This window comes from Rattus norvegicus, chromosome 10, assembly GCF_021556685.1.
Source record: "Rattus norvegicus strain SHRSP/BbbUtx chromosome 10, alternate assembly SHRSP_T2T, whole genome shotgun sequence".
NCBI lineage: Eukaryota > Metazoa > Chordata > Mammalia > Rodentia > Muridae > Rattus > Rattus norvegicus.
The window spans coordinates 65,399,113-65,412,500 of NC_141543.1; the positions used below are offsets into that span (position 1 = coordinate 65,399,113).

General features: G+C 48.1%; 1 protein-coding gene across 2 annotated transcripts in view; it reads right to left on the reverse strand.

Moving 5' to 3' along the window:
- Positions 1-11,906, reverse strand: part of Rap1gap2 (RAP1 GTPase activating protein 2) — a 217,117-nt gene extending 205,211 nt beyond the window's left edge. The window contains exon 1 of one of the 2 annotated variants that reach the window (XR_015630591.1): positions 11,425-11,845. Coding sequence is in view for 1 of the 2 variants with exons in the window: in XM_087571963.1 (XP_087428089.1) it covers positions 11,425-11,582 (158 nt within the window). In the remaining variant the exon portion in view is untranslated. Of the gene's footprint in view, positions 1-11,424 lie in introns of both variants that reach the window. The other variant, XM_087571963.1, reaches the window with a different exon arrangement.
- Between the last annotated feature and the right edge of the window lie 1,482 nt (positions 11,907-13,388).

Consider the following 13,388-nt stretch of genomic DNA (forward strand, 5'->3'; position numbering starts at 1 on the left):
GCTCTCCAATTGGCTAGACTGGCTGGCCAAAGAGCCCACCACCACCACTCGTCCTAGGGATCCACCTGTTTCCACATCCTCCAGCTCTGGGGTTACAGGAGCAGCGGGGATCCAAACTCTGTAAGTGCTCCGGCAGCAAACGCTTCCCCACTGGGCCATCTCCTCAGCCTAACAGCCTCTGCTCCCACATGGAACAGACTGCCTGGAGTGTCCATCACGTCAGTGTCAAAGCCGAACCTGCCACGCCCTGTCCAGGCTCTCTCAGGGTTTCAGCTGCCCTGGAAAGACGGAAGGCGGGCTGGGGAGACGGCTCAGCGGTTAGGAGCACCGACTGCTCCTCCAGAGGTCCTGAGTTCAAATCCCAGCAACCACATGGTGGCTCACAACCATCTGTAATGGGATCCTATGCCCTCTTCTGGTGTGTCTGATGACAGCGACAGTGTACTCACTTAAATAACATAAATCTTAAAAAAGAAAGAAAGATGGAAGAAGCAAAAGTGAACACAGAGGGGGGTCTTTCTCCTACTCCGCCAACCCTTCCTTAGAACCATGCATCCATTCATTAACGCAACATACATTGAATGCTTTACAACCTCTCCAATGCCGCACCCTTGACTACAGGTCCTCATGTTGTGGTGACCCCAGCCATGAATTACTTAATTCTTCATAACTATAATTTTGCTACTGTTATGAATCGTGATGTAAATATCTGATATGCAGATTGTCTTAGGTGACTCCTGTGAAAGGGTCATTTCACACACACACACACACACACACACACACACACACACACACACACAGTTGTGGCCCACAGGTTAAGAACCAATGCTTTAGAGGATGAAGCAAAGCAAAGTCCCTTTCCCTCCAGGGCTCTCGGGCCCGTGAAAAAGCATCCAAAAATCACAGAAATAAATATTGTGATCTAAACATAATCTGCACTCCTGCCATCCCAGCACTCGGGAGGCAGAGGCAAGAGGGTCACCACAAGTTCAAGGACAGCCTCATCTATATATTGAGTCCAGGTCAGCCAAGGCTACATAGTGTGATCCTGTCTCAAAATGCCAAAAAATTAATTAAGCAAGCGGCCAATCACTCATTACTACAGCATTCTACTGTACTGCCATGAGAGAGCCAATTATCATCGGCCCTCCGAAAAAACCTGATACCTGTTTCATTCTAAATGCATTTCCCCATTAACTAGGGGTTGTTCCTCTGGAGACATCATCTACAGAGAAGTGCAGACCAGAATAGTTGTAGGATGTTAATATAGCAAAAGGTTGGTGCTGAAAAGAGGGCTCAGAAGCTAAGAGCACGCGTTTCTCTTTCAGAGAACCCAGGCCAGATTCCCAGCACGCATATGGCAGTTAACAGCAGTTAACTCCAATCGCCGAGGGTACAGAGCCATCTTCTGGCCTCTACAGGTACTGCATGCACATGGTGCACAGACATACATGCAGGCAAAAATATGCATGCACACAAAATAAAAATAAATATTTTTTAAGAACACACCAGAAGACTAAGGACTGAATCCACTCACCCACTGCCAATAGGGACTAGTTAAAAATAAACTATGGTGTGTCTGTACAGTAAAGCCATGTGAGCTGTTAAAAAAAAGAAAGAAAGAAAGCTTAAATGAGGTTATTCATGCATGCTATCATACCATTTCCAAGATTCATTGCTAGGAGAGGGGAGGGGGAATCACGTGCAGAGCATTAGGGGTATTTGATGTTAAGAGATTTGCTTATCTTAAATATACAAACTCTGAAGACATAGAATGTAATAAAAGTTATTTCCTGGAGTGGGTGTGGGCTAGGGTGGGTGAGGTCATGGGAAAGTGATCCTATATCAATAACGTCTCAGAAGGGAGAGCTATTTCCCATCCTTAAAAAGTGTGCGTGGGGGTTGGGGATTTAGCTCAGCGGTAGAGTGCTTCCCTAGCAAGCGCAAGGCCCTGGGTTTGATCCCCAGCTCCGAAAATAAAGAAAAGAAAAAAAAAAAGTGCATGTGTGTGCGTAGCATGTGTGTGCATGTGCGTGTGTGTCTATGTGTGTGTCTGTTTGTGTGTCTCTATGTGTGAGTGTGTGTGTGAGTGTGTGTGTGTGTATGAGTGTGTGTGTGTGTGTGTGTGTGTTCACAACTGGGCAAAGTGCTATGGGGTGAATACTGTGCAGCTGCTATTACTCAGAAGCCCAGACCATCTGCTCCGAGAAAGAATTTTCTAGGGACAACCTGGGGGTGCAGGTGGAGCTGAGCTCCAAGACCAAGGAGAGCTGTCCTATTCTGCTCAGGGAGCTTGTGGCCTCAGTGACGAGTATCGACTTCTTACTGTCCCACAGTACAGAATCATGGCACTATATCTGGCAAAGGTCTCTTCCTGGTTGGCAAATGGCCTCTTTCCCATTGTACCATCCTACAGCAGTGAGAAAGTCCCATCCCTAATGCTTCTCTCTCGACAACAGAGTCTCAGGCCATCAAGATGGCTCGCTAGGTAAAGTAGCTTGCTACACAAACCTGAGATCTGCGTTCAATCCCTGGAACCCATGTAAAGACAGTAGGAAAGAACCAACTCTGCAAAGTTGTCCTTGGACCTACAACATGTGTGTCATGGCATGTGAGGGTTCGTGCAAGCATCCACACGTGCATGTTCTGGAGTGCGCTCAAGCTCATGCACGAGTGCACACACAAATACACACACACACACACACACACACACACACACACACAATTACAATTTTTTAAGTTAAAAAAAAAAGCTGGGCCTGGTGTTGCATGCTTTTAATCCAGCATCAGAAGGCAGACAGCAAGTAGATCAAGGCCAGACTGGTTTAGAGTAGGTCCCACCCAGGGCTACACAGAGAAAGTATGTCTCCAAAACCAGAAACCACCACCACCAACAGCAACAACAAAGACAGGAGCTCATATACCCCAGGCTGGCCTCAAACCCACTAAGTATCTGGGGAAGACCTTAAACTTCTGATCGTCCTACCTCCACTTCCCAATACATAGAATTACAGGTTTAGCCACCACAGCTGGTTTCAGGAGGTGTTGGGGTTTGAACCCAGGGCTTCATGCATGCTAAGCAAGCACTGTACCGACTGAGGCCCAGCCCCAGCTTCATGTCTCTCCTTATAAGGACATTAATCCCACTCATAAGGGCTCCAGTTAATCCCTCCCACAGCACTCACCCACCTGCTTTCTCCCTCACTCTGGGCAGGTGGGCTTTTAACCTGTGAATCTGGGGGACACAGACACCCAGTCTATGGCAAGGACTTGCAAGGAGAGAGGACAGAGTAGTGATGTAAGAGCGTCAGCAGAGAGATGTGCTAGGACAAAGCTAGAGACAGAAGAGCAAAGGGCTGCCATTGCTCCTGTGTTCTCCCAAACAGAGCTTCTGGCCTACACTGTCTTCCCCATCATCCAGTGGGCTTTCAGGAAGTCTTAGCTGCTGGGTGGAAATGGCCAGCTCAAAGAGCACCAGGGCCATGTCTCAGATAGGACAGTGCTGGAGTTGGACAGACAGCAGTAGGACTGGCCTTGAGCTAAGGAGGTAAGGTAGACCTGTTGCTGGGGTCGGCATGGGTAGGGTTCATTAAGGCTCCTGGTTTAGGCAGTTGGCTACGGTACTGTTCACTCCAGATGAGAGTAGCCTTGGGAAGGAAACCCATGACTTCTGCTCGAAGCATAAACTTTATTGTGTGTGACCTTCTTCCTGCCCCAAGATGATTCCCCTCCACCTTGCCTTAAATGCTGCCTCCTCCAGGAAGGCCACAATGAATTACATCTTATTTTGACACCAATTCTCTGCCTTCCCCCATCCTTAGACTCTTCAAATTGACCCAAAGTGTCATGCTTCTGCCAATCACACCAATAAGCTAAAATGAAGAGAACAGAGTGGCCGGGGAGAACTGTATTGGGAGCACTGTATGGAGAGCATTATATGCAGAGCATTGTGGGGAGAGCCCTGCATGGGGAGCACTGTATGGGGAACACTGTATGGGAAACACTGTATGGGAAGTCCTGTATGGGGAGCGTTATATGCGGTGCATTCTGTGGAGAACCCTGCATGGAGAGTACTTGTCTGGGGAGCACTCTCTGGGGAGCATTATGATGACTTTGGTGCTATTGGAGTATGAACCATATGACAATATTATGTTTTCCAAGAGTGAGTAATCTATTTTTAATATAAGACCTCTTCTGGCCACAGTGTCCTAGGTGGTAAAGACCAGAAACATCCCAAGAGGCTATCTATCTATTTGGTCTAATGGCTGTGTCAGATGAGGGTATAGGGCCCAGCACAGGCACAAGACCACTCCCCAGTTCCAGGCCACACATCAAGCTGTTCTTGATCCCCCTAGGCCTCAGGCTGAGAAGGGTCACTCAGCAGCCACCCTCCACTCTACCCCTCTGCTCACACATCTCTTCCCCTTCCTTGTGCCTGTCTTCTAGATGTATTGCTGGAAGGGACTGGCCTCCACTCAGCAAATCAGTTTTGAGGCACCCCAACCTGGGCCCCGGCTGCGAGTGAGGGATTTTCCTTGTGAGCTCCAGACTTCTCATGCTTACCATGAGCGCACCAGTATGCAGACTTTCAGGGATCATTGTGAACTCGTGGGGTGCATTTGGGGGTGTTTATTATGGTATTAGTTAGCTGTTTTTCAATACAGGTTTCTTTCTGTAGCCTTGGCTGTCCTAGAACTAGCTGTATAGACCAGGGAACTCATAGAGATCCTCCTGCCTCTGACTCCTGAGTGCTGGGACTAAAGCACACACTACCACCAGGCTTTTTTGTTTTTTTTAGTTTTGTTTTGTTTTTGTGTTTTGAGACAGCATCTCGTATGACCCAAGCTGATCTCCAGATGACTCCAGGCAGGCATTGAAGTTTTTATACCCTGGCCTCTTCCTTTAAAAGCTCTGGGCTTTCAGGCCGGACCCACCACCTCATCCCTCCTGTTTCTGTACCGGCCTCTCCTCTTGCTGTGTGCTGCATTCATACACACAGAGCCTGGGCCTTGATTCCTTTGTTTAATTCATCTGGTTTCTCAAACATACCCTGCCTCTCCTTACCTGGGAGCGCCTCTAACTGAACTACACACCCTCCATGTTTGCCTTTGAATCTGTGCCCAGTCTCCCAGCCAGAGTCCAAGTCAGAACTAAGATTCTGGGAGGTGTTACCTAACCTGGTTCACAGCATTGTGATGGCTCAGCCTGCCCAAGATTGAATTATTTACAACATGCTTCTCAGTGTCCCCACTGGAGTGTGATCCAGCTCTGGAGTCCTGCAACATGTCTTCCCACTCCCCACGGCCTGATGCTCAAGTCAGCCTGCTGTAAAAATCACAGTAACAAAGGTAGTCAGCTCATCTCTGCCTTGGGATGCTCTGCCACAGACGATCTTCATTAATGAATTCAATTTATGTACTTAGGAAATGTGTTTGCCAAACTGGGTCTTATGGAATACAAGAAAAAATCGACCATCCACAAATACCTTCCCAACCACCCTGCTGTGTGTCTGAAATTCCACTGAATAGTCCATACAAAAAAATTATCTACTGCCCAGGGCTTTGTTTTATCATCGCTTTCATTTTGGTTGTTGGATAGTAGGGTCACAGAGAAAACCCTATAAGTAAATAGACAGATAGGTTAATAAAATTAAACAATGGGCCAATACAAGGCAAGTAAAGGCTCTTGCTGCCAAGGTTGACAACCTCAGTACCCACATGGTGGAAAGACAGAAAAGACTCCTATCAAGTGGCACATATGTACCCTCCTCATAAATGTATTAAATTTAATTAATTAATTAATCAATTTAAAACCTTTTAGTAAGAGCTAGTGTCTTGAGCTGGAGAGATGGCTCAGTGGTTGAGAGCACTGACTGCTCTCCCAGAGGTCCTGAGTTCAAATCCCAACAACCACATAGTGGCTCACAACCATCCGTAATGAGATCTGATGCCCTCTTCTGGTGTGTCTGAGGACAGCTGCTATAGTGTACTTACATATAATAAATAAATAAATCTTTTTTTTTTTAAAGAACAACTAGTGCCTTTAGCCTTGGAAGAACTGAGGCCAAGACCTGGTGCTATGGTCTGAACATGTCTCCTTAAATTCCTAGGTTGAATCCTAACTTCAGGGGTTTAATGTCAGAAGTTGAACCTTACAGCAAATAAGTCATTCATGAGGGCTCATGAGGAGTTAGTGACCTTCTGAAAGAGACCCCAGGGGGCTGGCTGCCCCGCTGCCACAGAAGACATAGTAATGAGGAAGTGGGCCTCCACCAGATACTAAATCAGTTGGTGCTTTGACCTTTGGCATCTTGGTCTGCAGGACTGTGAGAAATGTTTCCTGTGTATAACTTTATTACAGCAGCCTGAACAGATGAAGACACATGATGTAGCTAAGTGACATTTGGATGGCCATGCAGGTGACCCCTAGAAGGGGTCAGGAAGACATCATACACCTTTAAAATAACTGAGGAAACCAAGTTTCCCCACATCACAAGTAACTGGGTGCAGACCACAGAACTTGTGACAGGCCAGGATTCTAACTCCCAGGGCAGTACTCTTTCCAGAGCCCATTCCGCAATCGCCAAGCAAGCCTCGGTTAAGAGGCTTTCAACAAAAGTTGCGATGACCTGGGATTCCAGCAATCGTGAGATGCACCTTGTGAAGTCGGAACTGCACGCAGTGCAGCCTCCCAGAAGCTCCTCTAAGGAGGAGGGAAATGGTGTCAGGCCAGGAGATGCAGGGCCAGGAAGGCAGTCCCTGGAGTGAGTGAGCCGTGCCTGGAGCCATCACTCCCAGGGAAGGTCAGGAGAATAAATCAAAGTATTTTTGGTCTGGGTATTGGTTGGTTGGTTGGTTGGTTTGCCTTAATCACTTTGAATTCAGGGTTCTGTTTTCTTTTCTTTTCTCTTCTAAATGATATAATTAGAACTTGGGTCTGGGAGATGGGTCAGCAGGCAAATGCTCTAGCCACACAATCTAACATCCAGAGTTCAGTCACTTGGACCCATGTTAAGGACCGTTCCAAGAGTCTGTCCTCATCTTTAGCCTTGCCGGGGACAAGTCTCACTTGTTTCTGTGGCTACACTGTGCTAAGTTCTCCAGAATGGCTGGCCCACTGGTCGTCTTGTTCTTTCCTTCCTTCTCACCACAGGAGCCTCCTTTGACCTCCACATGAGCACTGTCCTTAAGGTCAATGTTCAGTTAAATAGCACGGCTGCAAGTGGAAGTTAAAAGGTTCCTTGTTAGGCTGGGCCTGGTAAGGTACACCTTTAATCTCAGCACTAGGCAGGCAGAGGCAGGCAGATCTCTGTGAGTTCAGGACTAGCTTAGTCTCCAGGGTGAGTTCCAGGACAGACACAACTACAGAGAAAAACCCTGCCTTGAAAAAGGAAGGAAGGAAGGAAGGAAGGAAGGAAGGAAGGAAGGAAGGAAGGAAGGAGGGAGGGAGGGAGGGAGGGAGGGAGGGAAGGAAGGAAGGAAAGAGAAAAGAGAGAGGAAAGAAGAAAGTTCCTTGCTACCCGCAGCCACATTGCGGAGGGCTCTACAGAGCATGCCTGGCTTCTGCTTACCTGAACCCCAGAGCTACACACAAAACCATCAATGCTCAAGAACGTTCAGTGACTCCCATTGTTCAAATGAGATATGGATTCTGGCTGGGCATCAAGCCCAACTGCTGTCCCCTGGCTCCTGTGTCTCCATCCCTGCTCTTCTCTCCTCTTCCTAAATCTCCTCCCACCGCAATCCCAACAACCATGCTCACAAAAAACGTCTTGTACTTTCCAGATCGCATGTGTCTCCTTCTACCCTACCCCTACCATCACCTAGATGGCTTATAGATTCACTTGGCTATTTGTTTTAAACAGGACCTCACTATGTAATCCTAGATAGCCTGGGATCTGTTATCTAGACCAGGCTGACCTCAAACTCCTGGGAATCTGTCTGCCTCTGCCTCCCAAGTGCTGGGATTAAATGCATGGGTCACCATGCCAGGCCAAATGGTTCCTTATTCGAGATACGTGTTTGTTCATGTTCTTACGCATTATATTCTGCATGTTCACATACAAAGGCTGAAACTATACTCCTCATGCATACACCACACATAAACTTTTTTGTTTTGCTTTGTTTTTCAAGACAGGGTTTCTCTGTGTAACCATGGCTGTCCTGAAACTCACTCTGTAAACCAAGCTGGCCTCAAACTCTTAGATCCTCCTGCCTCTGCCTCCTCCTGAGTGCTGGAATTAAAGGCATGTGCCACCACGACCACACAAGCACCAATTTTAATTTAAGAAGAGCACAGCCTTAGACGTAAGGACTAGAATTATAAAACCCTTAAGAAGTAAACATGAAGCTTCCTGACCTTGAGGCAAGGATGGTGGAATACACGCATAATCTCAGAGCAGGGGTGGTAAGAACAGGAAAAGCTGGAGTCCAAGAAACTTTGTCTCTGGGCTAAAGAGACGGCTCACCAGTTGAGATCACTGTTGATCACAGATTCTATTCCCAGCACTGCTATGATGACTCAGAATCAAATGTAACTCTGGTTCTAGGGAATTTGACCCCTACCTCTGACCAGGTTCACACACGGTGCAAATATGCAGGCAAAACATTCATACAAATAAAACTTTAAAGAATTTAAAGGAACCTTGTCTCAAAAAAGCCATGATGGCTCATGCCTTTAATCCCAGGTTTCTGGAGGCAAAGAAAGGTGGATCTCTATGAATTCAAGGCCAGCCAGGTCTACACAGTGAGTTTCAGGACATCTTGGGCTACATAGTGAGACCCTTTCTCAACACACACACACACACACACACACACACACACACACACACACACACACACACACAACCTTCATTTTTTTAAATTAATGACAGTAAAAACTGAAGAAAATTAATAAATTGGGCATCATCAAAATCTAAATCTAAGGCTACAGAGAGGTCCTAAGTTCAATTCCCAGCAACCAAGGTTATTCACAGAATATGAGTTCCTGATGCCCTCTTCTGCATGCAAGCGTACATGCAGATATAGCACTCATATACATTAAATAAATAAACAAAATAAGCTAAAGCCTTTAGGGCTGGAGAGATTGGTTACATAGGTAAAGTGCTTGGACACAGATGTAAGGACCTGAGTTCAAATCCTGAGCACCCATGTAAAAAGCAGAACTGGGAAGACTTAGACAGGGGGATAACCAGTCTAGCCAATGGATAAGGTCCAGTTTTCACAAGAGATGCTGTCAAAAAATAAAGAGAAGTGATTGAAGCAGACGTTTAATATTGATGTGTGTGTGTCAGTCTGTCTGTCTATCCGTCCTTTATACTACAAAGGATATGGACAAGAAAGAAAAGAAAACAAGGCTTGGTGACACACCTAATAGTCTCAGCTACTGAGGAGGCTGAAGCAGGAGAGTCTTTTGAGCCCTTGTGGTTCAAGGACAGCCTACACAGTGAAGAGAATCGGGAGTTCAAGAACAGCCTTAGATGCCTAGCGAGTGGTAGGCCTGCCTGAGCTTCAACAGACCCTGTCCAGATGAGAGGCTGACTCAGAAAGTGCTTGTCACACATCACTTTGCTCCCTGGAGCCCACATTAAAAAGCCTATCACATAATCCCAGTTCCAGGGAGGCAGAGGCAGGCAGGTCCTTGAGGCTCACTGACCTGCCAGTTAAGCACATTCAGTGAGCTACCCTGTGTCAAAAAGCAAGTTAAGGGCCTGAGATCCTCCATTCTGGGGGATCCAACACCCTCTTCTGGTTTCTGTGAGCCTCGGTTTTGCACATGGTACATAGGCATGCATGCAGGCAAGACACCCACACACATAAAATAAAAATAAATAAATCCAAAAAATACTTCTGGAAAGTAGGGTGAGCAGTGCCTGAGAAACAGCATCAGAGGTTGTCCTTGTGCTCAGGAGCCTCAGGCTTAAATGCACAACTGTACACACACATGTGCGCACAGTGAACAAACAGAAAAAAAAACAGGGGTGACAAGAACGATTATTTTGGTCAGGTGTATTGTCTAGCAGGTAAATGCACTTGCCACCAAGCCTAAAGACCTGAGTTCAATCACCAAGAGAGAATAGACTGCTGAAAGTTGTCCTCTGACCTCCACCCTGTGCCTCAGTGTACACATGCACAGACACACAGTAAATAAATGTAACAATAATTTTTAAGTGTGCACTGCAAAACAACTCTATACTATGTCAGTAGCGACCTCACAAGTGTTGTTTGCCTCTGTGTGTGTGTGTGTGTGTGTGTGTGTGTGTGTGTGTGTGTGTGTGTGATATGGACATGCAGATACCCAAGGAGATCAAAAGAGGGCGCCAGATTCCCTGGAGCTGGAATTACAGATGGTTTTGAGCCTTCTCAGTCCTCTTGACAATGTGAATTTGAATGCCTGACCAGACTGAAGTAGTGGGACAGTCCAAAAACTAAGCTAGCAAACAAACAAACAAACAAACAAACAAAGAGTAAAACACTTGAGCAAGACCTAGGCTCCAATCCTCACTTCAACACGTGTTTACTGTGTGGCCTTGAAGGTGTGCTGCTGTCTTCCTCTGAGTGAGTAATTGAGTCAGCGCAGTGCCTGAGCTCTGATTACTGCAGAACCATGGGAAGTGCTCTGAATATTGCTGTCATTGACCCTAAGACATAGAAGGAGTCCCACCAAACAGAGGCCAGGCCCTTGGCAGCCATGAGTATCCAGGCATAAGGATACAAGGGACGTGGTTCCTAGGGCCACCCGGTTCTGGCGACAGGGAAGGGGCTATAGCACCTAGGAAAACCCTCTCAGTCAGCAGTCTGGTAACCTGACACTTGACTGACTGATTTCCTAGTTAAGCTGTAGTGGGGGAAGGGGGAAGTGCCCGATCCACATTTGAATCCCTTCCCATTCCCAGACCTCCTAGGCCTACTCCATTGAGCCTTGTAGAGGTGAGCTGGGTCATCTCTTTGAAGAGAAGGGTGGGGCCATGGCTGGTGTCTGCTTGGGACTCAAGTTATAGACTGTACCTCGGGCATCGGGACTGAAGGTAAGCATGTACCCCCACGATTCAAATGGGAAAGCTGAGGTGGGTGAAGGCGAGGGAACCCCACCCGTGTGCCTGTGGAAGGGACTGTGGGCCCCTCCAAAGCTCCAAGTAACCCGCAGGGTCTGACTTTCCTTTGGATCTTGAAGTCCTCCTGCGGCGACCCCGCAACCCTGAGCCAGGTCCCCGCTGCTATCCCTGAGCATCCAGACGCTGGAATACCAGGGAGCATCGGTTTCGGGCCCGACTCTAAGAGCACCTAGGATGCTGCCTGGGGACGCTGAGTGGCTTTGAGCTAGCAGCTCAGCACCTCTGTTAACCCGGTCCTATGCCTCTCCGACCGACCGGAAAGAAACTTTGGGCTGGCGTCCCTGCTCCCGGGCCTCGCGGAGCCCACTCACCAGCGCACCAGCTGCCAGCGGTTCTCCCCCGGCGCCCGGCGGCCCGCCATGCCTTGTCCGGCCGCTCCCTGCGCTGCGGAGGCAGCTCCAGCTGCAGTAGGACCAGTGCCCAGCGCGCTGGCTGCCGCGGGGACACCGCGGGACCTGGTGGCACTCATCCTCCGGGCGGCCGTGCGCCCCACCCTCAGCCGATCCTCCGGGTCACCGCGCTTCTCTGCAGCAGCATGCGGACCGCCCTGTCTCCTTAGCCTCTTTCCAAGCCCATAGCCTCATCCTGCCGAATATCTTGAGTTTCTTTTGGAGCACAGAGTCTGGAGTTAGGTTCTCTGAGCCCTTTAGCCCCGCTGTGCTTTGCCCCTTTAAACAGTTTGTTCTACTTACCATAAACATTAGGTATTTTAAAAAAAAAAAAAAAAAAAAAACCTCTCTCACATGCCAAATATAAAAGTGATGTGCCCTGCGAGCGATTAAAATATTATAATACAGTGGTGATTAAAACAGTTCGATGCTATCAGCCAAACACCGTCCACCCTAGCCCAGCCCCACCCAAGCAGTCAACCTCCCATCCACCCCAGATTCTATTCGTTGCTGGAGAAGGGCAGAGACTAGCCTGGCTGACCTGGTCAGAAGAGCCAGGCAACCCAAACCTGGTTTAAAGGAGCTCAGTTAGAAATGTCTGTAGCCAGGCGCTGTAGTCTTTGTAATTCCAGGGCTCAGGAGGTAGAGGCAGAAAGGTCAGGAGTTCAAGGTCATCCTTATCTACCTAGCGGGGATAAAGGCCAGACCTGTAAAGGAAGGAACAACCGCAGTCCCGTCAGGGAGGAGGAGGAGGGAATGCTTACAGAGATTACACGCTCAGGGAGTCTCCCAATTCACCTGCTTCCTATTAGGACAAAATCTGTTTCCCTTTGTTGTGTATTTCTCAAACAGTGTCTTGTTATATGGGCTAGGCTGCTCTCAAACTCTTGGCAATCCTCCTGCCTCATCCTCCAAGTGCTGGGATTTCAAGAGTGCACCATCACACTGGGAAACCCTTTGGCTTTACAGGAGAGAAACCATACAGATGGAAGGTACAAAGTCTGGTTCCCCGTGAGATCCTGGCTCTAACCTTTCTTGTACAGACATGCTTTGTAGAGAGAGAAAACGGTCCATGTGGAGCAGAGAGAATGGAGTTGAGCGGTTCTTGCCTTGCACATGCATCGCCAGCTCTCCGGAGGCAGGGCACACCTATAACCCCAGCGTCCAGGCAGTGGAGGCAGGAGGCTCAGGAATCCAAGGCCATCCTCAGCTATAGCAAGGTCTAAGGTGAAACCAGCCTGGGATAGACCAAGAGGGGAACAAGGGAGAGGGAGGAAGGGAGAGGAGGAGAAAGAGAGGAAGAGGAGGAGGAGGAGGAGGAAGAAGAGGAGGAGGAGGAGGAGGAGGAGGAAGAGGAGGAGGAGGAAGAGGAAGAGGAGGAGGAGGCAGAATAAGAGGAGGAGGAGAGAGATTTCCAGGGAAAGATGTGTATAATGGCTCATGCCTTTAATCTCAAACTCAGAAGGCAGAGACAGGGGTATCCCTGTGAGTTCAAGACCAGCCTGGTTTATATAGTGAGACCCTATTTCAAACAAACAAAAAGTTTTCCAGGGACTGACCTGCTACTGACCTTTGCCATTTTGTCCATAGGTTCCACCTCCCCTATACATTAAAAACCAAGATTACAAACGTGGGCTCACTGACATGCATCTGCACTCCTGGGTACCTAGAAAACTGAGACAGAATAGCTTAAGCCCAGAACTTCAAAGCCAGCCTGGAACTATATTAAAAGGGTTTTTTTTCTTAATACCAAGATTCCACAAATCCTAAGGATCCCCACCCAGGATTCCCTCAGCATCTCAGGTGGCAGGAAGATCCGCACATCCATGTGTCAGCACTGCAGGAACATCATACAAGGGGAAGGAGGAAAGAGAAACAGACACAGT